The sequence below is a fragment of the Pundamilia nyererei genome, unplaced genomic scaffold, assembly GCF_000239375.1.
Source record: "Pundamilia nyererei isolate P.nyererei 1_Seehausen unplaced genomic scaffold, PunNye1.0 scaffold00084, whole genome shotgun sequence".
NCBI classification, from domain to species: domain Eukaryota; kingdom Metazoa; phylum Chordata; class Actinopteri; order Cichliformes; family Cichlidae; genus Pundamilia; species Pundamilia nyererei.
The window spans coordinates 687,199-711,512 of NW_005187485.1; the positions used below are offsets into that span (position 1 = coordinate 687,199).

The 24,314-nt window shown below is 39.6% G+C and overlaps 1 protein-coding gene across 1 annotated transcript; it reads left to right on the top strand.

Moving 5' to 3' along the window:
* The first annotated feature begins 5,434 nt into the window (after nucleotides 1–5,434).
* Nucleotides 5,435–24,051, top strand: rapgef5b (Rap guanine nucleotide exchange factor (GEF) 5b). Its single transcript, XM_005738436.1, has 18 exons — nucleotides 5,435–5,909; nucleotides 11,012–11,145; nucleotides 11,825–11,925; nucleotides 15,566–15,644; nucleotides 15,868–16,012; nucleotides 16,103–16,200; nucleotides 18,106–18,133; nucleotides 18,326–18,404; nucleotides 19,130–19,279; nucleotides 20,033–20,130; nucleotides 20,378–20,500; nucleotides 20,599–20,777; nucleotides 21,002–21,092; nucleotides 21,208–21,258; nucleotides 21,477–21,564; nucleotides 21,712–21,776; nucleotides 21,944–21,998; nucleotides 22,255–24,051. Exons 1-18 carry the CDS (start codon nucleotides 5,670–5,672, stop codon nucleotides 22,371–22,373), a joined length of 1,923 nt encoding a protein of 640 aa, XP_005738493.1. The 5' UTR covers nucleotides 5,435–5,669; the 3' UTR covers nucleotides 22,374–24,051.
* The last annotated feature ends 263 nt before the right edge of the window (nucleotides 24,052–24,314 follow it).

Sequence of the window (24,314 nt, forward strand, 5' to 3'; positions counted from 1 at the left end):
GGAGCAGCTTACACATCCAGGCATGAGATGCTCACTAGCACTGAATCCACTCTGCACCAGTGAAATGAATGTCTCCCTCCTGATCCTTCAGCAAACTAATTGCAACACTCCAACTGTTTCTAACTCAGCCATTCATTTCAGCACAACACAGCAAGTGCCAATCCCACCTCAGCTGCTTTCACACTGCAGGGCCATGTGCCATGGCAGCAAACGAAAACTCAGGTGAAGTAGAGTGGGAGACAAGCTCTCGCTTTATGTACATAAGTCGAAGTGGCTACCATAAATGCTGCCTCCAGGGGAAATGTCCTAAGAGGACACAAAGGTTATGACTTAAGGCACCAACAAATGTTTTTGCCAACTGTGCAGAATACTCGTATACCGCAAGACTTTCAAACAAGACGGTTAACTTCATAGCTTTTTTGGATGGGAAGGTGAAGGGACAGAGAGATGAATCTAACCATCACCTCAGTACAGATCTGCTGCTGTGAAAAAATCCTGAACGTGACACATGAAAATAAAGACAAGACAAAGCTGTACATTTTCAAGTGGCATTGATGTTACTGATCCGTCCACTTGGAAATATTCCAGGATGTCCAAAAAGGAAGATAAAGGGAACTTGATGTGAGATTGTTTCAAAGATTGTTTAAATTAAAAGGAAAGAAAAAAAAAACCCTGACAGGCAACACCCCCCCCCCCCCCGCCCTTTTTATTGGACAAAGGTGAAAGGACAAGTGTTTCTTCCCCTGGTTTGTTTCTCTGTGGATGAATCAAGCAAACATTTGCCTTTCTTTCATGCATGAAATCCTGGATTATGAATTACAACACAAACACACACAAAATATTTTATTCTAATTGCTTGTGTATTTAGAAAAATTTACATAAAAACATACTTTCTTGTCATCTCATATAAAGAGTGATATTAATAGTTTTATAGAAATCCAAAACCACCCATCTTCATTTTGGGACATGTTTGAAATCAGTGATAACTACATGTTGATAACTGCCATTAGGAATATTGTTTGACAGTTTGCTTCATTCTTTTGTAGTTCTGAAGAACTAAACATTTCCTTACCTCAGCTAAGAGCAAGACCACTGAATCCAACATGGGGATTACCCTCAGCTACTGCGTATTTTCATATCTCATTCATGTGCAGTGGAGACAATATCAAAGTTGAATCTTTTGTCATAAAACATGCATCACATCTCAATATTTTTGTAACATTTTCTTGTGACATTTCTGTATTGTACATTGTCATTTTTAAGACTATTTATGACAATAAAGATGACTGACGAAGATCTTTGGGCTCAGGGAAAATAAATACATGTTAAAAAAATTGCAGAATTGTGCCAAAATGTCATCTAAATACATTGATTACAAACATAGTACATGACCTTTCATAAAATAAGAAACACAATTAGAAAACAGCAGCAAACATCAGTTTTAATGCTCAGCCAGAACATTAAAACACTAAAAATGTGTAATTTGTAGTCTTATTTTATCTCATTTATCTTATTTCATCTTATTTTTAAATTTTAATGAAAGAGGTTATAAATATTTGTGGATTAACCATCACAGAAACACACAAAAAATATTTTGATAACTAACAATACTGATCATTTTGGGCAGCTGCATGACTCTTACATTGAGTGGTGGTTTAATACATTTGTTGAGCACTGTTTATTGTGAAATGTAGTTGCTAGAAGATTAACAATATTATTAATTAGCATAAACTTGTACATTAACGGCACTTGAAGTTTCTCAGTCACACATTAAGCACTGTCCTAGACTAAATGAAACATTTAATGAATGAATCCCCTTAAAAAGTATTTAGTGAGGGATTAGGCATAATCAATATCTGGGAAAATAAGCTACTGTTACGAAGCCACATGCAAATGTAATAGCTTTTGGTCATCAGAAGAGGTCAATGTTCCATTAAGTGCTCATCATCATGCCAATGTTGTTTCAAAAATGATTGCCTGTAATCTGTGGAGCATATGTCAAACCAATCTCAAATGATTGATATCAAGTCATCCACAGACAAGATTCCTGACACAAAGTAGAAGCTGCATGATTTTTATATCCAACTAAAAAGTGTCACAAAATACACATTTTACAGTTGTACTTTTAAGATTTTTGGTACACAAGTATGCACAGAAAGCTAATGAATAACTGCTATCTGCAGAATTCCCACTATGTAAATAAAAGGCATTTACAATAAATGAATCACTGCTCCCGAAGAGTGTCATCAAAATAGAATGTTTACATTTATATGTGTAACTTTTGCAACCATTTAAATTAAGGTTGTACTGTTTCTATCACCATCGCCGACAGTGTATGAATCAGAGATTGCAGTGATAAACCTTGGTAATGTACAGAACCTATGAAAAGGCTTCCTAAGACAACTAGCCAGGAAGAGCTCCAGTCTGGTCCAGTCTGACCTTTGCTATATTTCTTATCTGTATAAAGCAAGACTGGAGTAGACTTTTGACATATATCTACCCTATACATACAATGTATCTCTGCAGATTAAGCTTGAGGATTAATGAGTACAGATTAGTCATTCATTTATGCCTGTTATACCAAGTAGCACTATCAAGCTAGCATGCCATGTGGTGTGGTCTTACCTACAGTATGAGTGGCTAATGCTAGCTGTTAAAACTACAGCTAATAAGGTTTCCTTTGTCTTCTGGTGGCAAATTAGAGACACTGCCTGGCTGCTTAACCATTTAGGGGAAAGACCCATGTCTCCTCTTCCTTATATATATAATGGCCAAAAACAAAAACACACCTGCTAAATAAACCGACAGACTAATAAAACGCTAACATTTCACTCACCAAAACTGAAACAGAAACTTCTTAGATGAGCTATGCCTTACTGCAACTCTCCTCTATAAGACAGTTCAATTAAAAATGCTCCAAAAAGCACCAGCAGGACAAAAAGTGAAGCGTTCCAGTTTGGACACTCCACATAGCAGAGGTGAGGTCTAGCAGACTATGGAGACAATTGAGTCCCCCACATTTTGTGTCCAAATAAATTGGATTAACCCCTTAGCAGTCCTACAAATTTACAATTAGTCCCCTAAACCATCCAATGTACCGTGGGCGGTACGTCCGACTGCTAACAGGTTAAAATAAGTAAATAATCATCTCCTTCAGAGTTGTTATGAACAGGGAAACTACTAATAAAGCCCCATAAGAGATGGCCTTTTGTCCCGTTTGTGTCTTTCAGAGCAATTTTATAATAAATATAAAATTGGTAAGATCAAAAATGTCTATGACGAAAAATGGATTATACAAATGAACTGCAACACCAGGGTTTTGCATTAGAGGACAAAGCTGAGATTATATCAGCTAAGGCCAATGACCTAATTTAGGGCTGGGCAAATAAACACATGATAGACACAAAAATGGACCTTTGCTAGAATTTTCTGAAGAGCTCTTACATTACACTACATTATTTTTAAACTCCCAAACTCAGATATAATATTTTAATTGGAGATGAATGGTTTTCACTCCAGATTGTGATAAAGAGCTCAAAGAAGACAGGAAAGAGTTGATAAACAGCAGAGGATCTATGCTATTTGTCATAATTTACCTATTTGTCTAATGTGCAATTTTAATGTGCTTGTAAAAAAACTGCTACTAAATATTTAATATATGTGGCAGACTGTGGCTTGACTTTTGACCTTTTGTGAGTGGCTATTGTTTTGGAAATCTCTGTAATGAACCCAAAAGAGTTTCGTCATTTTCTTTAGTCTGTTGCAGCGCTGCGTGCCTGCAGTAGAGTTCCTCCCATGGTTGTCATGGCAGTCCCTGGTTAAAGACACTAGTAGCACACAGAGCTGCCTTACAATTTAGGCTTTAGGCATCTTCACTTTGCAATTCGTTTACTTGAAAAACTGGGTCAGTGGTAGCACATTAAAACTAGGTTTGTGCCCCTGGCTTTGTCCCGATGTAACACGTTCACTTTCTTCCTACAGTGGTATCACAAAAGCAAATGCGCAAAGACAGCCACATACAGTAATGTAATTAAGTCTCGTACAAACCAAGGATGTGGTCATATTAGTTCATTTACTTAGTATTTGGTAATTTTTTTCTTTTCATTTAAAAAAGATTTTAAGAGGACTTAAAGGAAGAGTTACCTATTGTAATAAGTCTAATATGTACTCTGCAGGAGGAGTGCAATTGGTGTCGTGCCAATCACTTACATTAAAAGAACGAAAAGGCCGCAGTGGAACGATAGGACTCGTCCTCACATGAAAGAGAAACACCACTTAGAGATGGGGACCTTTTCTCATTCTGCAGTTTGCTGTATCAGCAGTTTGGGATGGCAGCACAGCTGAATGGCTTTGCAAGGACCCAGTCAAGCATCACACCGCTGACAGAGGGGAAAAAAGATATAATGATAATAGATAAAATGTTGCCCATACTGAGATTTAATGTCCTTGTTTTTCTTTGATCAATACATGTCGGGTCACACTGATCCCTCTGCAAGTTCACTAAGCACACTGACAGCAATTGCAGTTGGACATCTTAGTTGGACAACTTAGAGCTCTGTAGTAAAAATGGATACTTTATGGTTGCAGCAATCTGCAGGGTGATTAAAAGGCTTTTTTTCTTTGTTTGTTTTCTCTTTTTTTTTTCATTATCGTCCTATTAGAGAAATGTACAGTTTCAAATGAAGTGTCCCAAACAAACAGTTGATTAATCAGCTTCACTGGCCATAAATGAATAAATCAAAAATGTAATTATTCCCACAAAAGCTTCAAACATGCCTGGGTTTCAGATCCTCTGTATAGGTCTACTGATATTTTACACACCAACGATTGACGGAGAAATTCAATAAATCATTTGGAGATTAATTAGAGACTCAAAGATGTTACAGAATACCGAATGTTAAATGAAGCCGTTTGTAAGTTCCCAGCATAAGTTGATCTCTTGTCTGATGAACTCCCCGAGATCCAGCCTCAATTTGCAATATATCACATAAAAAACTGGAAACTCTGTTCACTGTTCACTGTAATCAGCAGCTATCTAGATGAGTGATAAAGAGTTTTGATTACTCAAAATTCTAATGCTTGCTCCACTTTATATACAGCAGGTAAATGCTCTGATGTTTACACATCCACCTGATGTAACTTTCTGTGACAGATCTGTAGCTTTTGCTCTGACTTTACGAGCTTCTTATGGGCGCCATTACATTACCTCACCCTAACTGAAAATAAAGCGGTTAAGTATTGTTTGCCTCACACGTAGTACATCTCCACCCTAACAAGAGTTTGACCTTCTAGTGTGAAGTACCCTGCCCTATCCTGAATCTTAACTCTCTCCTGCTTTCGGGAGATTTTTAAACTTCCTTTTTGGGTCTGTCTGGCTCACCAGATGTTTCCTGAACCCACCGTGTCCTTAACTCACTCCCTCCCTGCCCGGGTGCTGAAAAGCACCAGAAGGACGGAGAGGAGAACTCTGTCATTCACTCTCAGTACAGCCAACCACACAGAGCGATACCTGGAGTTCAACTGATGCGCCTGTAGACTTGACTGAGGTGTACAGCAACTGGAATTTACTCAGGCTGTGATGACAGAAACTCACAACTCGTACATATAGCCTACACTCATTCTTGAGCTGCTCACCTCTGTTAGGCATTTTTTACGAGTTGTGTAAGCCCATGTTCAGGACTTCTGCTGTTGTTCCTGGTGGAAAGCCAGCAGCCAGTAATCAGTCGGCAATGTCGTGGGACTGTGGCCTCAGATACATGTTCTCTGTGTCCCCTGGGCTGCAGCACGGGAACAAGAGCATCGTGCATGACAAGGAGGACCTGTCCAGACTGGAGATGGTCCAGAGACTGGCCAAGGATGGCTGTCGCTTTCTGCAAAACCACAGCAAGAGCCCAGAAAGGACAAGTGAGGTGAGATACATGACACATCGGCAGACAGAGCAGATATTTCTACAACTTTTGTTTGTTGCAGCATGTAAATGCATTGAAACGAAAAAGCAGCTTTAGTTCAACATATTTGATGCTCCACTTTATTTAATTATAAATCCGACTCTGTTACCAAGCTTTCCCCATGAGTGAAAGCAAGTGGAGTCTGCATCCTAAGTTACATTCACTCAGGATTATACTGCAGTGTTTTATGCAAGCATTGCAGTCTGTGTAGCATCCCATTAATCAAACTGAAGTGAATTTGCAGTCTTGTTTTTTTTTTTTAATCGGTCTCCTTATGTTCTATAGTGTCTCCACCTTATCTAAAGATTAGTGTTGCCACTTAAATTATGTGCAGATTGCAAGAAGTGTCTCATTAAATATGAGAAAAAAGACCATTTTAGACGCAAGAATAGATGTCAAAATAGATTGTATCTATAAGATGAATCACTATGCCTGTGTTTACAACCCCAGTTCTCAAAAAGTTGGGATGCTGTTCAAAACGTGGGTAAAAAGAAATTCAAATACAACAAGAAGTGTTGTATGTGCACGTCAGCCTCCACACTTTTAAAACTATTACATCACATGTATAGGAGCAATCTGATTGGCTAGCTTTATGGTGGGTTCAGCTTCTCTCTTCCTGCCAGCTGTGTCTGTGCGTTGACCTGCTGAACAATTGCAGGAAGAAATGACGCAAGTGGCCGAACCACCATGCCAAGACATTGTATGTTTTCAGGGTGGATTCCCGAGCGTCATGACCTTTTCTCCACCATGAGGCAAGCTCTCCTTATCACCGTGCACTTTCAGTAACAGCCTGTCGCCTGCAGCTGCTGCCAGTCTGTGGATGATCAAATGTTAGAGCTACATAACAACAGTGTTTTATGTTTGTTTCTTTAGTGACATACTGAGCACAGTACTGAGCCACCATTCATTTCTTTATATTTGTTTCCAAGGATCAAGACTTTTTAGTAATTTTTAAAAGTGGTCTTGAGCAATAGTTTCTCAGGCTTTCTTTGGACATTGGTTGTTTTCTCACTCGTTTTCATTTTTCAGTCCAGTCCCTGTTCCTGACCATTTTTAGAAGGAACAATCCCTAACACTGACCTATAAATTATAAATAAATAAATAAAGAACTCAAGGAATGAATCAGTGCTTGTGTCTCAACAGAAACTTACCACAGAAGCAATTTTAAATTAATGAAAATTTATTCCTGAATTCAGGAATAGAACCACACCTAATGCATTTCCCTTCTGGGCCTATATCTATATATGCCCTCCTGCAATACAAGCTGTTGGTTCTCATTGGGGGATCTTACCAAACCTGATGGAATTATGAAAATGAGTACAGTCAGATTTTGATCCACCACCTGGAAATGTCTGATTGGCAATGGCTTCATTTTTCAGCTTGGCAATGATTTGCACAATATTGTACATATGCAAAGTTTGTCAAATTATGACTGTAAAAAAGGCTGAGTATATATGTCTGTGTGTCATTTATAATGCCAGAAATAATAGCCAGGTATGGTAACGTACACTTAACACTACACCGTAAAAAAAAAAAACAAATCCTAAAAAAACAGTAATATTCCAGCAGCTGGGGCGCCAAAATAATACCATAAAATAACAGAAAATAATTTTCCCATTATTTTCAGTAATGACAATACAGTTTGTTGCCCTTATTTTACATCGGATTTTGCCTTTTTCAAGTGCTTTTAAACATTAAATTATGAACAATTTAACGTGATTAAACAATGAAATTACCTATAAAAAAGGTCAATGAATGTGGCAATATGAATAATAATACTTAAATGTACAGAAATATACAGTTAACAGTTGGTTTAAATAACAATGGATCGCATTCATATAGTACTTTACAATTCCACTTTATAATTCCCCTCTGGCCATCACCAGTAGGTGAAGCGTCTTGTCCAAGGGCACAATGACCGAGAGTGTCCGAGCCGGGGCTCGAACCAGCAACCTTCTGATTACAAGGCGAACTGCCAACTCTTGAGCCACGATCACCCTAAATAAATAACGACAATAATAGTAATTATTTGATGTAAAAAAAGTTTATACGAATCATTTTATATATTTTTCCATAGCATTACATTTGAATTTAACAGTTCAGTCTTTCAAATAACGGACAAATATTTGTAAAATTCTGATACATTTGTGAATGTATTTTAACAATCTAAATATGCATATGTACAGACAAATACATTTAAAAAACAAGAAAATTATGTTGTATTACATTTACAGTGATTTTACGTTAATTTACATTTGAAATGTAAAATCAGTCTATTTATGTGAATTTAATGATATTCTAGAAGAACAGTACAGAACTATAAAATACACAGTAAAATACTTTTATATCACGATTAATTTTTACAGTGTAGAATACACTGTACATTTAACACTTGACATTTTCTGGAAATATTAACATTATGTGAGATGATTCTCTAGTGTTCCTCATCTTATAAGTAATCTAATGATGCTGCTAGTGCTGTAAAACGTGACTCATACAGATATCTAAACACAGACATCAAAGTGTTTAGGAATCAGTTAAATCCCAGCTGGTGGGAAAAGGGGTGCTTAATATACAGAGTGCTGCATGTCAGAGTCTCTGATGCAGAAAGACTGTGAATGTTAGGCACTCTGTTTTAACCTAAAACATATTGCGCTATAGTTTATAGCCACTCATCATATTTTGCTTTAAATGAGACAATAAAAGAAGTCCATGCTTTATTACAGCTAAAAAAATAGTGATTGATACTAAAGATTACTCAAGACGATGTTTACTGAGATCATACCTCAAGTCAACAGGAGTTCTGTACAATTTGACTTCTCTTTGCAACCAGAGGTTTTTCAAATGCAATGTTTAACACTAGGTTCTGCATTTATTTGCTTTTCGGATCCCGAGGTTACAGATCTTTTACAGTTTTCTATCTTTTATAGCCTCTTTAATTTCAGTTTATGGGGAACAGATAGCAGCACATTCTCATCTTTTCTGTTGAACACATTTTGTCTTACTCTTATTACCTTGATGTTACATAATGTGCACCTCCCTTGCTCACTGTTTATTTTTCAAACCTCACACATGAAATATGAATGACATCAAGCGTCTGTTAGAGATGATGTTTATTTGAAAACAGCACTCGTATATGGATCCCGTCTTCTTCTTCCCATCCTGTGTAATCCACACTGGTGCTTGGGAGGAATTAAGACAAATCAGCACTTTGTCATGACTGAGACCTTCCAGGGCACTTTAAGTGTTTCATACCATGCATGTCAGATGCACACAGACATACATAAAACACATCTCTCTAGCCAGCAGAATAGATCTGGAGCCATAGATGGGACAGTGAAGCTCTTAGGGGGACGTGACTTTGTGCAGAGGCCTGAAAATTATTTTTGCTTTTCTGCTGATGGCGTCCATGTTTGAAAGGCTTCAGTAACTTTGAGCAAGGTCAGATCAAGGCTAGGTTTGAAACTGAGTGGCCCGGTGATCCACTCTAGACGCCTGGTTGTTTTTTGTATAGGAACACTGGTAACCACAAAGCACAGTGCACACTAAGCAGTAGTCTGAAGCAGCCAAGAAACAATCAATAATTAATTGTGAAGAGTCTTATTTGCTGTTTGACCCATTAGCCATACACTGAGATATTATGTTAATTATAGTCAAGAATCAACTGTGCTGTACTGCCAGGCTTGGTGAGACAAAAAAGTGTGCTTTTTTTAACTTTAAAGGAATTTAACAGACACAGTATCCCACATGTTGATAAAGCTAGAACCACAGGAAGAAAGGAACAGCTTCGCTTCAATGGGATTTTTTTCTTCATTCCATTTTTGTCATCCTCCATGCCCCTTAGTCCAGTAGTAAGACAATTAAGTCTCGATGCTTCTTCAGCAACGTAGAAACTGCTTGAGAGCACCTGTCTATGTAATATTGGAAAACGTAATTGCTACTGCAGTTTTAACAGATATCTAAAGTTTTCTTCAGATATCTGAACACAGACAACACAGGACTGGAAAAGTACCACCAATCTAAACTACTGTAGTGGGATAATGCAATAATAATGATGAAAGACACACTATGTTTGTGTGTCTTTCTTTTGTTATATTTTGTATCTAAATGCATATATTTGCATATGTATCGTGCATCTATAGTGTGTCTTTATGTCCACGGATCCCTTGACAAGCGTTAATAGTGCCAGGAAGCCATGCTTAACTGAACGACCCTGAATGCTTCTCTGGCAAAAGGCAATTAGGGCCACAAACTGCAACCATTTCCAGCATGTCTACCCAGCTAATTGCATGAACAGAGGCTTGTGTTGCAGTGACTGATGGCTGAGAAGGGGAGGATGGGTGAAAAGTGAGGGGAGGGGGCCTAATTCAGGATGCATGCGTATGCAACATACAGTGAAGATCTCATTAAGACCAATATCACTGATCCAGGCTACTCCATTGTCAAGCAGCTGTCAGCCATCTTTATACTTCAGAGACACTCTAGTAATCCTTTTTGGTTTAAGATGTCGACTTTAGTTAAGTTCGATTTTAGATACTTTAAGAGAATGTCTAGGCTGTCCAGTATGCCCAGCAATAGAAACAGAGATATTGCCCTATACATGTGAAAGCATGAATAAAAAAAATAAAATAAAAAAATACTTGTTTTGTTTGTTGACAAAAAGGAGATGAATTTATCATTGCTTGTATGTCGTGGTGGTAATAGGACAAGTACCTGGCAAGGGAATCGGGGGTCTATGCTAAACTCCAAACCACAAAACCTTTGTTACTATGCAAAGTTGAACCATGTGACAGCTTGAAAATAGACTGCCTTCAGTCGCCAACCGTGATTTAATAGGCGCTACACATAAATCAATAATTAAAATAGTCTATTATGTTAATCCCTGAATGGGCTCCAGTGATAAGGGCTGAATAATGATATATGGAAATTCTCTTTCACTTACAGTGCAGTATTATGATGGAAATCAGTGGTGATTTGTGCGAGTGGGAGAAAATACAGGGGAATCTCCTTGGTGATAACACACTCCCTCCCTCCCTCCCTCCCTCCTGCTTTTCTCTCCCCAGCCCCAGAGTGACGAGGCAGTCCGCTTGTGTCTGAGAGAGAGGGGCCACGATGTGCTCGTTCTCCAAAGATTGTCGTCAGAGCAGCTCTCTGCATCAGCGAGGGGAGGAGGGAGAGAGGAGGCGAGAAACAGGAGGTAAGCCTCTCCACTCCCCTCCCCTCCTAGATTCCCTCCCTCTCTCACTATATGTTTCGCTCCCTCAGCGCTCTCCCTATAATCACTCTCCTTCTCCCCCTCTGCGGATCACACACTCACTCACTCAGGCATGCTTACATCACAGTTCCGTGCACATAAATGACTACATTAAATACATACAAGTAGGCAGCATGGGACTGTGAGGCACAGCTGCGCTGTCAGCCTTCCCATTCAAGTAACTGGAGAGGGTTTTTTTTGTAGTTGTGAGCATACTGGGATACCTCTGTGGACTACGGGCTCTAGCAGGTGCAGGTGGATAGAGGGATGGGTAAAGGGGTCATGCAGCAGTAACCACGGCAACATTGCCGGCATAAGGGCAAGGGGACTCTGCTAGGATGGGATCTCGGCCACAGCCCCCGAACCAGCAGCAGGAGGAGGTAAGGCTGCTACACGCTGCCTTGGTGGAGCAGGAGGAGGACGAGGAGGATGAGGAGGGCTCGGAAAAGAGCAGCAGTGACAGCACCAGCCGGGCAGAGCCGGTGACAATGCCCACGTTTGATGTCCCTTACTTTCGCTACATAGATGATGAGGGCACAGAGGGAGAGGAGGAATGGAGCAGCAGCCGGTCTCTCTCTTCTTTTGAGGAGGACTCGTCCAATGACTCTGTTGTGTCTGACAGGTACATGGTAGTGTCAGGGACTCCCGAGAAGATCCTGGAGCACTTGCTGAATGACCTAACGCTGGACGAGGACCGAGGGATAACACAGGGCAAAGAGTCAGGTCAGCATACTGCTTTCATATCATTTCACCCTCTTTTGGCTTTACCTGTGTCTGACATAAAGCGTTTCTTTGATATTAGAAAGCAAAAACACAAAGTCTTTTTTACCTTTATGTAGAAGTCACATATGTATCTTTATGTGACTGAGAAGAAAAAGAGTAAATGAGCTACCTTCACTTTCTGTTTTACTTTCTGCCCTCCCCACCCTTTCTCTTACCGATAAAGCTGGGACAGCTTCCCCCTCTGGGCATTATTACTGGGTTAATCATGTGCTGTGATTGCCGAAATGATGTTAAGTTTAAGCGCATTCATTTAAAAGCCATGACAGAGATAAATGTCTCTCATATCTTTTCAGTGAGGCTGTAAATGGTCTGCACGACATGCAGTCCAGCCTCACAGCAATAAAAAAATCAACACATTTCCTCTCATCCAAGCAGGTACTTGATAATTTGGCTCTGTTGCCAAGGCAGAGGAGACCCTCTGTTTCTGAAGCTGAAAAGATAACTGGATGAGGAATGACAATTGAGAGCTGTGAGGCAAGGAGACGAAAGATTGATGAAAAGAGCGGGGAAGAGGAAAGAAAGTGGGCATAAGGAGATTAGGAGAGGAGCTGCAGTTTTCTTGGGATATGGAGGTGGTAACAGATGATCTCTCATTGGGATGGAGGCATGACTAACTGGAGATCAAATGTCTTATCAGGGATGCAATAGAGTTATAGACTATGTTGAGTGTCGTATTTTTATCGCTTTATTTTATTCTGGTATGAAGTTAAACATAAAGTCAGCCACTAAGACAAATAGTTTAGCCATTCTATTCTTTGCTCATTTAGGGTATAATAAATCCATCGGCCCAGAAGGGCTTTGTGTTGTTTATGCATCGTTCACCATTAGTACAACTTGCAGTGAGTGTATAGAAGTTAATGCTCCATAGAGAGCCATGAAGCAGAGCATGATGCTGAGTGGTATCCCAGGGTCAAAGAGCCAGAGACCTCAGGAGGATGAGTCCTGAGCAGCAATTGATCTGCACTGAGTGATGTTTAATAATCTGACTGCTGCTGGCTCCTTGTCGTTCTGTGCTACTGCTGAGGATCATCTCATAGAATCAGATTCCCAATTTTTCTCCAAACAAGATTTATTCCAACATTCAACGAGCTGCTGCGTTTTGGTTCGTCTCTCTTAGATGGCTCAGATAAGCTGATGATTTTACATACAGTACATTGCATTAGAAAGCCATTTTTATTTCATTATGGTAGCACTCACGTCCATGTTTAAACAACATTAGGAATGCAAAGCTTTCTGTCTTCTTTCGTGAGAGATGGCACTTTTCTGAAACCACCGCAGGCATGTTTGAGGGAAAGCAAGTGTGAACCACTGCAGCAATCAGTGGATGTCTGATGTGCAAGTGTTTCCTTAGCACTGTGGTTAGCATTCACAAGTATTCAGCATTGCCTTCTTTCCTGTACCCAATCCCTGAGTGCAGCTATTGATTCTTGCTCTGCACAGATCATACTGCTCGCTGGTAGCATTGAAAATCATGCAACAGAACATTTGTGCCCTTAATGAGAGGATGTCCTATCTCTTTTGTCAATGCACCATGTGGAGAGATGTTTATTTGTACTGAAAGTGAAAGAACAGAACATGTAAAAGCTTTCTAAATGCTAAACTAATGCCTTCTGGTGGTTACCAAGCTTGCAAGTGACACATTAACATGCAAATTTCAAAGACTGCATTGATCAGCTTTGTTGAAATGCAAAAGAGACGTGCAGATTGATTGACAAGCCTATTGATGACACTGACAAGGTAGTTTAGTGAATCAATTATGTAATTCTGCTAAAAGGAAGACAAAATTTGTTTTGGTTTGTGTGTCTGAAAGCAACATGATACATGGTAGTACACGTCAACTACAAGTTCTAACTGTGAAATATTAAAAACTGACTGACTTTTATGACTGACTGGAGCCAGAAAACAACCCAACCGCTTGCTAAACTTCATTCAAACGGCAGAATTCACACACAATGTCTTTCCCTTTATGAAGCAAATACATCTTCTGCTAACTTGTTTGGGTTAAATCTTGATCCCGCAGGTGAGCCGCTTTGTTTTTTTCCCTCTATTCCAATTGAAAACTGCAGACCTCTAGGTCTGTTTTCCAACTTCAAAAAAGAAACCGTCAGACTGTACAGTCTGGGGAGCGGCATGTGAGCTTTTACTCATGAGAAAGCGTTTCAGTTTCAGCTTAGCTCTGAAAAAATACAGCAGTAGGCAGCAGTGTGAGTGAGTAGTATGCAGTCAGTCAGTGTGCGTGTGTGTGTGTGCAAGTAGATACAGTACATGTGGGTGGGTTGTGATATCTCTCCTGTCGTTTTCTGGTTTTGTGTTAAGGTGTGTTTTTATAGAAGATGTGCATATGTAACCGCTCATGAGCAGTGAGTGATGTGTCCACAGCTGCTCTGCTTGGATTAACATAATGATGTCAGGGAGTCCTGTGGACCAGAACGTACACAAAGACGTTGGGAAGCCAGTGTGAAATTAAAAAGATGAATTTACAATTCTTACAGAGGGGTTGGAAGGTGGTTGGCTCTAATAGGATTTGTAAAGCTTTTTGGTTGTGGCTGGGCATTATGTCTAAGAGTTAGTGTCCTTTTCTTTCACATTATGCCTTAGACAATTTTTTTTCTTTTGCGTGTATCTTTTTATGACAGTTTTGGTTAGTGGTTCCTGAGGATATTCCGACGAATCGCTGGCCACAATTTGGGAGAGATTCATCTGTGATCATTAAAGAAATCCCATTAAGCAAAATCAGCTGTCTTTCTTGAAAATGCAACTGCAGGTACGCAAATGCAGAGCGTGCATCCATTTTGTGTCATCTATTTACAGGAACACTTTTTCATTTTAAACCTTGGTAAGAGGTTGTAGAAGGGTACCGTGGCAGAAAGTACTGCTTGTAAACACAATTGCATGATTGCACAGCAGAAACATCAAATTTCCTGTCTGTGAGCGAGAAAATAACAATGAAAATATTGACTTCATTACAGGTCAGAGAGAGTCACCTGACACATTAACATTATTGGCTTATCTTTACTGATACAGCCTGCAGTAGCAAATGTGTGAGACTGCAGATAATGCAAGTAAAAAATGGTGTGCAAGAAAAGGCCGCTAGCATATTGTTTGCCTCTTCTGAGCTCTTCTTCTCACATTATTAAAGTGGAAAACGGAAGCCATCGCAATTAGTGAAGCTCTCCTGTACGTAGCGCTCAGCTGACATTAATCATACAGTTGTCAAGGTCACTTGAGTGCATGCCCTCCAGCATCTTGTAGCACTGAATGAAGCTCATAAGGCTATATCCATAAAGCCCCTTCCAAGCATGCACTCCTTTCCATTAATCTAACAGTATCTGAGTGTGTCAGCTTCGTGCTTAATTGAGGAATTCTGCTCATTTTTTTGGTAAAGGTCACACTCCTACAAGGCAAAAGTGGACCGTGTCTGGGTGGCAGAATATCACTGATTTAGCAGTGAGAAGGCCGTGTATCTCATGTCTGAAATATGCGTCCGTGGCTTATGACTGATGTAATGGGATGTGTAAAGTCTTTTTTGATTTTTCTGAAGTTATAGTTTCCATGAAATGATCTTTATTTCTCTTTACAGACACACTTCTAGATGACTTCCTGCTAACCTACCCAGTATTCATGTCTACAAGTGATTTATGCCAAGCTCTACTGGGACAATATCCTTGAACACATAGGCTTTTATAGGATCCTGAATTAGATGTTTTATTCAAAAACAAAGTATGTTTTACCTTCTTAAAGCTGTTCCACTTCACTCATCTTATTCATATAACTGACTCTCTTGGCCCCTTTACTAAATCGATATCATGCACCATGCTTCGCTGTGCTGTGCATTTGACGTCAGACATGAAAAATAATCTCCCTTCCTTAACCGAGTCCCACCTATTGCACCAAGCGACACAGAGGGAAAGAGGATCGGAAGGAGGCTCTGGAGAGGAAGCAGAAACTCCTGCACCTGGTGTCGCAGTGGATGTTGCTCTGCAAAGACTTCCTGAGAGAAGACGAGCATGTCAAGCTCTTCATGAAGGTAGGACACACTGTGCAAACGGAAAAGGGTGGAAACTGGGTGGGAGGTGAACTTTGTATGGGAGAAATGAAAATTGACATTTCCTTCCAGACTCTTTATCGTTGTGTGCTGGATGATCTTTATGAGCACCCGGCCCTGGAGAGGGATGTGGGGGAGCTGCAGAAACTCTACCACCTGCATCGCAGACAGTGAGTTCATATATTTGTTCCTCATTTGGTGGAAACAGAAAGAGAACTATAGTTTAACACAGACATACTTTCAAATTCTATTAAATGGAAACGAACCTCATCAGGCCTGGGTGTGGAAAATTTCTAGTAAGATCTGTGACTGCTGAAGGATTCAAACTGGAACACACACTGTTCTTTGAATACGAAGAAAGGGCTTCTTCTCCCCTTGGTGTCTTTCTTTAGAGGCTTATCAATGAATCCATTCAGAAACTGAAAAGTAATTGCAGTGTTCTGGGTTGGTATGCATATGAATGGCACAGAAGTCTTCATCTCAAATGTCCAGAACTGAGGATGTATAAGAAGTTTGAGAAATAAGAAGCCACAAATGTTTTCCGTGAGAAAAAGAAAAAAGCTCGAAGAGCACGCACGTACTTTTTGTCCCACCACTTGTTTACAAGACTCTATTTCTAGCCAGCTGACTGTGATTGGGCCAAACACATGAGAATAATTGCAAACACAGTGATACGCATCAGTATGGTTTCAGATTTGTTGAGTCATAAAATCATTATGCAATATTCAGAACACAATATACAGTATCAGTCCAATCAAATGAATATTCACAGTGCTATGGAAGCTACGAAGCACAGATACCAATAAATAAATATAAGTATATATAAAAGAATATGAAATCATGTAAAACCTTTTATAATTGCAGACTAAGGCATTATGAATAACCCAGTATTTATTCTCCATTAAATAAAACATGCTTGATCTGCTAAATGTATACATAGATTCAATCAAAGATGAATTTCAACAGTTTTGTTGCTCTGAAACTGGAATCTGTGAGTAGCTTTAGTGTTTTCGTTGATAAAAATAAACATCATGTTGCTTTTGATGGTACAACCCTGAGTCACAAGACACATTGCCACACCCATGCGCCCCTTGCCCTTCGTCAGCCTCCAGTCACATCTTTTCCCCTGAGGCTGCTCTTGCCTGATGCCCATTAAAACCAGTGGAGATGATTCAACCCGAGCCTCCTACAGTTATCTGACCGCGTCTCATTCCCGTTTATATGCACGGAGGGAAATCCACAACACCCACTCTTATAAAGCAGCCGATTTTGCGTGGGTGTTACCGGCTGACATACTCTTCTATTTAGGAGCTTTTCACAATCAGTCCCACCCTAGGGGAGGACAAGGTTGACTGCCGTGTGGAAATCTGCTGCAGAGTGAAAAAAGTGTCATTCTTTTCATAGAAAGAAGCTTCCCATCAACTTCCATCTGGCCTTTGTGCAAAGGGAAGGTTAAGCTGGGGGAAAAAGACTGTTTGTTTTCTTGCACTCTCCAATCATGTGCCATTATAATTCACCGAGCTAATCGACTTCTTTGGTGATTCGGCTTTTTGAGGAGTAAAAGAGCTAGTTAGATCACAAGCGGTGCTTTGACATGGCAGGGGGAGTCAGGTTTTTCATTAGTGCACAGTCGTTGCTGGCCTATGAGAGGAGATCCCTGCGGGCAGGCTTTGTGCCAACATGCCTTTTGTGATGCAGAGCCCAGTAAAAGCTGAGGGATGATAATAGACACGGGGCTATCCATCAAACCAGGACTAACCCATGGGAATAGGGTGATTAAATGAAAGTATCACACTGGAAGATCTAAAATCTACCAAGCACTCTAATCTGTCCTTGACACCAAGCTTAAATAATGGACTCAACACAGCAGAGGAGTATACATGGATTCCTTTTACCTTGATTATATAAACTGCATGGGTCGTTACGTTGTTGTACTACGGACACTACCTGCGGTCCACGGATCATCATCATCATCATCATCAGTTTTTAAGACAAAGTACAACGATTGTTTTTGTAAATGTTTAATTACACTGTGGTGCACTTTAGTGATTTGTTTCTTCTTCTCCTTTTTTCAGTACTGTGGAATATTCCCCTCAAAGAAAGGTAAGTGAACAACGCTAAGAAATAAAAGATTTTATACAACATGAGCTGGCTTTCCCGATTGACGTTTCGGGTGTCGGGGTTATTGTAGTCACATTTCCTCCTAAGAACATTGTTCCGTTGTTCCACCGAAATGCATGATGTTCTCAGGCAGTAAGAGCGTGTCTCAAAATCCACGCATTTCCTCTCTTTCAGAGCAAAGCACTTTTCCACCAATTGAGTCTGAAAGAGAACGGGCTCCAGTCCAGGGCAACACAGAGGGAGACCAAGGATGGTAAGTCGTAAAAAAAAAAAAAAAGCTTTATTCTTCACACATTCCTCCCGCCATACGTTGTTTCCAAAGCAAGAAAAAAGGAGACTTTTAGTCTGAACTGTACAACAATGGGAATCTTTCCAGGGATTGAATGAGATATTTGGGAGTGCAAATATCTGACTTATGACATATAATAGCCTAATAAGATTAAATGTTTATAGCACCTCTCAAAAGCACAGTTAAAAGGTGATTTGTAATGAAAACATGTAGTAAAAGGAGACAGACAGTAAGGGGGAAAAAGTTTTTAGATTATATTCCTTTTAAAGAGCTAGTTCATTCAAATAAGCCTCCAGTTGTGGTCACGTCACCCCCTTACTTTAGTGTTCCTGGCCAAAATTGGTCTGTTTTAACAGCTCTTAAATTAGCATAACAAACATTTTTCATCACCAAATTCAGTTCAGTGGGCCATTCAGTGGGTCGTAAAGTGGACCACTTTACGACCCACTTCGGCCAAAATACACCGAAGCAGATGATTTGAATTTCTTAGTCTGTGTCCAGAATGTGCAAACTTGGTCAGTGGGCAACTTCCCAAGACCCACCTAATGGGACCAGAAGATCCCAGGTCAATGGATCTGTGCTGTGCCTGATAGAGGCATGGATTTCATGTTAACCTCCTATATGGGCAGTGGGCTGCACTTTTTAACGGATCTTACAACTTAATGAAATTATTTTTTTCCCTTTGCCAGTGCTGTGTCATGTGTATATAACCATGGACTCATACCTAAGTATGAGGGTCCAGTCCAGGGTGGTGGCACAGGAGCTGGTGCAGGCAGTGGCAGAAAGGATGGATGTCTCCCAGGAGGAGCTGGTACTCGTGGGTGTCACTTATCCTGGAGGTAAATAGTATTTTCTCTAACTGGTTGGAGAACATTGCATAGCAATAATGACAATACTTTCAATGTTGAAACTCACAACTTAACACTGTAGCACTACAGTTGAATATTAGAGTAATCCAGAACTAGCTATGAGACTACTTACTCTAAATGCAAATGTGTGACAAATTAAAGGAAAATGCTACACAAGTGTTTGAGTGAGGTGCTGGGCCACCACTTCCTACTAGAACAAGTCTCTGTTCTCTTTTGTGTTTTATGTTTAACGCATTGGTCCAAATTCTGTCATATGAGTTTAAGCACTATGACGGCTACAGTCATTTTCATATTCTTCAACACCATTGAGTCCGTCTGTTCCCTATCAAAGAGAACACTCATATCAGGATATGGTGATCTCTCAGAACAACTGTGTATTGATTTTAGTGATCATTTCCTCTTAGGAGACAAGTGAATCCAACCAAAAAATTCTCATTTATAGTTTTTTTTCTAACATTTTGTCATATTTGATGTTTCTTTCTATATTCATTTTGATACTGAGCCCAGATAGGTATGTGAGAGATTGCAATCAACATAATTGACTTCGATGTCTCCCAGGGAGTCAAGTAATATGGAGTCAGCATCTGTTATCAGTCACTAAAGTGTCAGGCTACCTCAAAGTGGAGCTTGGCACACAGAGTCTTATCTGTAACCAGCTGCGTACATGCTGCCAGACAGATTTCTAATGGTATTCTGCTGTTTATGCTCTTTTCTCCCCTGCAGGCAGACTCCTCCTGCAGCCTCAGGACCGAGTTTTCTCCAGTTCTTTACGGTCAGTGGGGAGGCTGCATGCATGCAGGAAGGACCTTGGTGAAGTCCTGGTAGGAATAATATTTTTATGTTTAACTTTAACTTTAAATATGCATTTTCTTGAGAGTAGAAAAAAATGCATTTTTATATATGATACCTAAAAACCGGCAAAGAGACTGTTAATTTTTAGTATTTAAATTGAGGCAAAACTAATTCTTATTCAGTGTCTGCAAAAATGTCTAAATGTTTATGTCGGTGTTCAGGGCATTGTGGTTTTAAAGGAAAATCTGAACCTTTTTTGCTTGTTTTTCTTTGCAGAACCCTTTAACAGATAACTCAGAGCTGCAGCAGAGGACAGCTCACATGCTGAGTTTGAACACCTGGGATGTCGCTGTTGCACTCACTGATTTTGACTGGGCAATTTTTGATGCAGTGCACGAGGTTTGTCTCACAACTTGAACTTGTAAAAATTCTTCTCTTCATACTGAATCCTTCAAAGATGTTAATGTTCAGTAAATGTTCTTTTTTTTTTTTTACAGCAAGAGCTGGTCTATTTCACCTTCAACCGCCACGCCGGCAGCAACCACACGACAGCTTTAGAATTCCTGCTGCAGCGATGCAATGACATCCAGCTGTGGGTGATGACCGAGGTGCTGCTGTGCCCAACGCTCTGCAAACGGGTTCAGCTCATCAAGAAATTCATAAAGATTGCTGCCCAGTTAGTATTGTTCCTCCCATACCACAGCAGTGTGATAAGAGATTCACTTACCGAGTATTCACATTGGCTTCTCCTACTATTAGTTCAAACTTATTACAGCATTCAACCTGTAGGGTGAGATGTTTTATATGGGAATACTGCACCCTCCAGTGGCAAATCATTGAACTACATCTACTTTTGTGGTTACAAGTCTGAAAGTAAATGAACTGTGTGCTTGTGTGCAGCTGTAAAGCACAGAGGAACCTCAACTGTTTCTTTGCGATCATAATGGGCCTCAACACAGCAGCCGTGAGCCGCCTCAGTCAGACATGGGAGGTCAGATGTTTTCTTTACTTTTTTCTTTTTCTAAAAGGAATTAATAATTTCCACCTTTTTCCATTTTTATATGTCTAGCTGAAGTATCTGAAATCAGCTTTTATTTTCTCTGCAGAAAGTTCCTGGCAAATTCAAACGGCTATTTTCAGAGCTGGAAACAGTTACAGTAAGTTTACTGAGCATGGTATGAATTCACACTGTAACAGAGAGTATAAACCCTTGTGTCGGTGTGTACTGGCCGAACCAAACAGATGCTTTGAACTTGTAAAATCAGGGGAAACATCTGGCCACATTATATCGTTAGTAGTCTCTAATAAAAGCATCCAGGAACACACAGTCACTCCCGCTGGATAAGACTCATTCATTTTAAAAATGTCTTCACAGGATCCCTCGCTGAATCACAAGGCCTACAGGGACTCCTTCAAGAAGATGAAGGCTCCAAAGATTCCTTTTCTTCCTCTGCTGCTGAAAGGTGTGCTCATTATTCTGTCACTTCAGCTCCCCTGCAGAAAATCTAACTCTAGGAGCAGAGTGCTGGGGAGATATTTCTATCAAGCAGATCTGAAATGGAAGAACAAACCTGCTGGATAATACTAAACAAAATGTTTTTCTCCTTTAGATATCACATTCATTCATGAAGGCAACAAGACGTTTCATGATAACCTGGTCAATTTTGAAAAGCTGGTAGGTTTGTGCATTTTTGTGGCGCCTTGAGGCGACTTTTGTTGTGATTTGGCGCTATATACAGTAAATAAAATTGAATTGAATTGAACTGAATTGGCAGGGCATGCTTCAGCACCGAATACAAAACTGTATGTTTAAAGATGCCTGTTTCCACATTTTGCTTCCAGCACATGATAGCAGACATGGTGCGTCTCATTCGACAGTGCCAGAAAGATCACATGGGTCAGTGTTTAAATTGTTTATATTGTTATTTCTTTTCTACAAACTTCCATACTAAAAGCAATGATGAAACATCATTTTTTAAAGCTGTCATCATCAGTTTTTGCAAGGCAAATAACAAAATCAGTGACCAAAGTCACTTACATTCATGATCCTCTCGCACCAGCACATTGCCTTACATGATTTCATACAATGGCTTTAAGAAAGTCAACAAAATCCATTTCAACCAGCAAAGTAACACGTTTTCTATTCATCCTAGGAAATGGAATAACACAGAAGAGCAGCTCAGAGGTGCGAGCCTACATTGACTATCTTCACATCATCGACAATCAGCAGACTCTGTTTGAACTGTCACAAAGGCTGGAGCCTCGATCTTAGAAAACAACTCTGACCCTCCTTCATACTGTGCCAAGGGACAACCTTACTGCTGTCTCATCTAACTCTCAGGACAAAGGCTACAAGACCCTAACCAACCACAGGAGGGCGCTATTTGATCAGGAGATTATTTACCAGAGACAGGAGCAGGCGGCTAAAACAGATTAATAAAAACATGACATTTTAAGCACCTAAAGCAAAATCACACAGTTTAAGGCAAGTCTAGACGTCATTTAACAACGAAAATTTACAAAAAGAAACGATTGCTTTGCAGGAAAAATGCTTCCTTCTAATACAAACTTACAACAAATGCAACCAATGGGTGTAGATTCACTGTCCTGGTCTTTTCTTTGAGCTGTTAGCACACCACAAAGCAACAGTGAGCACAGAAGGAAGACTAGTTGATAACTGTTTCTGACTTTCTTCAGAGAGCTACTGTTTTTTTTTTGTTTTTTTTTACATCAACTAAAAACAGTGGTGGTCAGCTCATCAGATTTAACCAAAGATTCTTTCAGCTAATAAAAGTCTGCACTGTTACACACACTTCTGTGCTCTCAGAGTTCGCCACAATCCAGATTTTCTTGTTGCCAGGTCAGATGTAAGACATGCTTTTCCCAAAGCAAATCAGCACAGTGTTATGCACAACAAGATTGAAACTGTTGCTACATGTTTAACAGTTTTTTATATCATTTTTATTTTTTGTATTTGTTTTATTTGACCACAAAGTGACGCATATATGATGAGTCTTTGCACAGTACAGATTGTATTAAGGCAGGGAACTACAGAGTAGTACAGTATACTGTATTCTGTTGGCATGTGTAATAATTGTCTATCTTTGTGCCAAATCCCATGAAAAATAGGTGTTTAAACGATCATTTTCTAATCATTTTTAAATCACTAGCACAGGGAACTTTAAGTGGTTTAGCTGTGGACAATCAGTTAAATGAAGCCACAGACTCATACTGGTACTTCTCTGTACTGGGCTTTAAAGTTCATCAATATTGATGCATTTCGCAGACATCCATACATCCGTCTGTTGAGATTTGAAGACTGACAGCAGTTGTTCACTTCTGATACACAGAGTTCAAGAATTTAGCACCAGAAAAGGACCTGATTTCTTTGAAGCCTGATTCATTTGTGGTTAGATTTAGCGATAGCAAAAATCAAATATTAAAATAGCACCTTCTGGGCAAGAATACGAAGAGAGAAGAAGAAGACAAACTGGAAGCCATTTGCTTGTTTGCATTGTGTCGTAGCACTACTGTACAATTTTAAACATGCAGTATTTCTTCTGTTTTGCTAGGTTGGGTCAGGCAAACTGAGGTAGTTGTTGTGAAGTGTGTACATACAATTATGCTTTATATTCTTCACATTTTGTATATTTGGATTTTAAAACATGCTTTAGCAGTATTTTATTTTGAGTATCATTTTTTGTCATCAATAGTGTACAGCTGATTCAATTTATACAGTGTATATATGTTGAAATTCTGGATATGGATATTTATCTCATAATTATTTATTTGCTTTCAAGATACTATTTAGGATGCTTGTGTTAATTGTTTTGGTTTGTTTGTTAGATTTTTTTATTGTACGCACTGTTTTTGGCGGGTCTGCATGATATGTCAAACCATGGACTGACCATTAGTGCCAACTGTGCATGTAATAAAATACTTTTCATCATCGTGAGCTCATTATTTTTAGACTAATATTTGGTGATAATTCATAACAGGTAAAGTCTGTTTTCTAACACCAGCATGCAAACATTACTTCACTTAGAACTACAGTGTTAACAAAGACCCTGGAAGTTAAAGTACTGATTACAAAAGTGAATATGTACGTGCTCTGAAATGTACATGAAACATGAAAGTGAAAAGTAGCACTCTGAAGGAAATTTTCGCGCTAAGCTACAGTAACTGATCAGTGTCTTTGTTTTCTCTCATAGGG

Bases quoted from the DNA above. Each gene is read 5' to 3' on its own strand.
- rapgef5b (XM_005738436.1), top strand. From the start codon at position 5,670: ATGTTCAGGACTTCTGCTGTTGTTCCTGGTGGAAAGCCAGCAGCCAGT. The intron at 11,926-15,565 runs GTCAGCATACTG...TTCTCTTTACAG, and splicing joins AACACAGGGCAAAGAGTCAG to ACACACTTCTAGATGACTTC. The intron at 20,131-20,377 runs GTAGGAATAATA...TTTTCTTTGCAG, and splicing joins AGGACCTTGGTGAAGTCCTG to AACCCTTTAACAGATAACTC.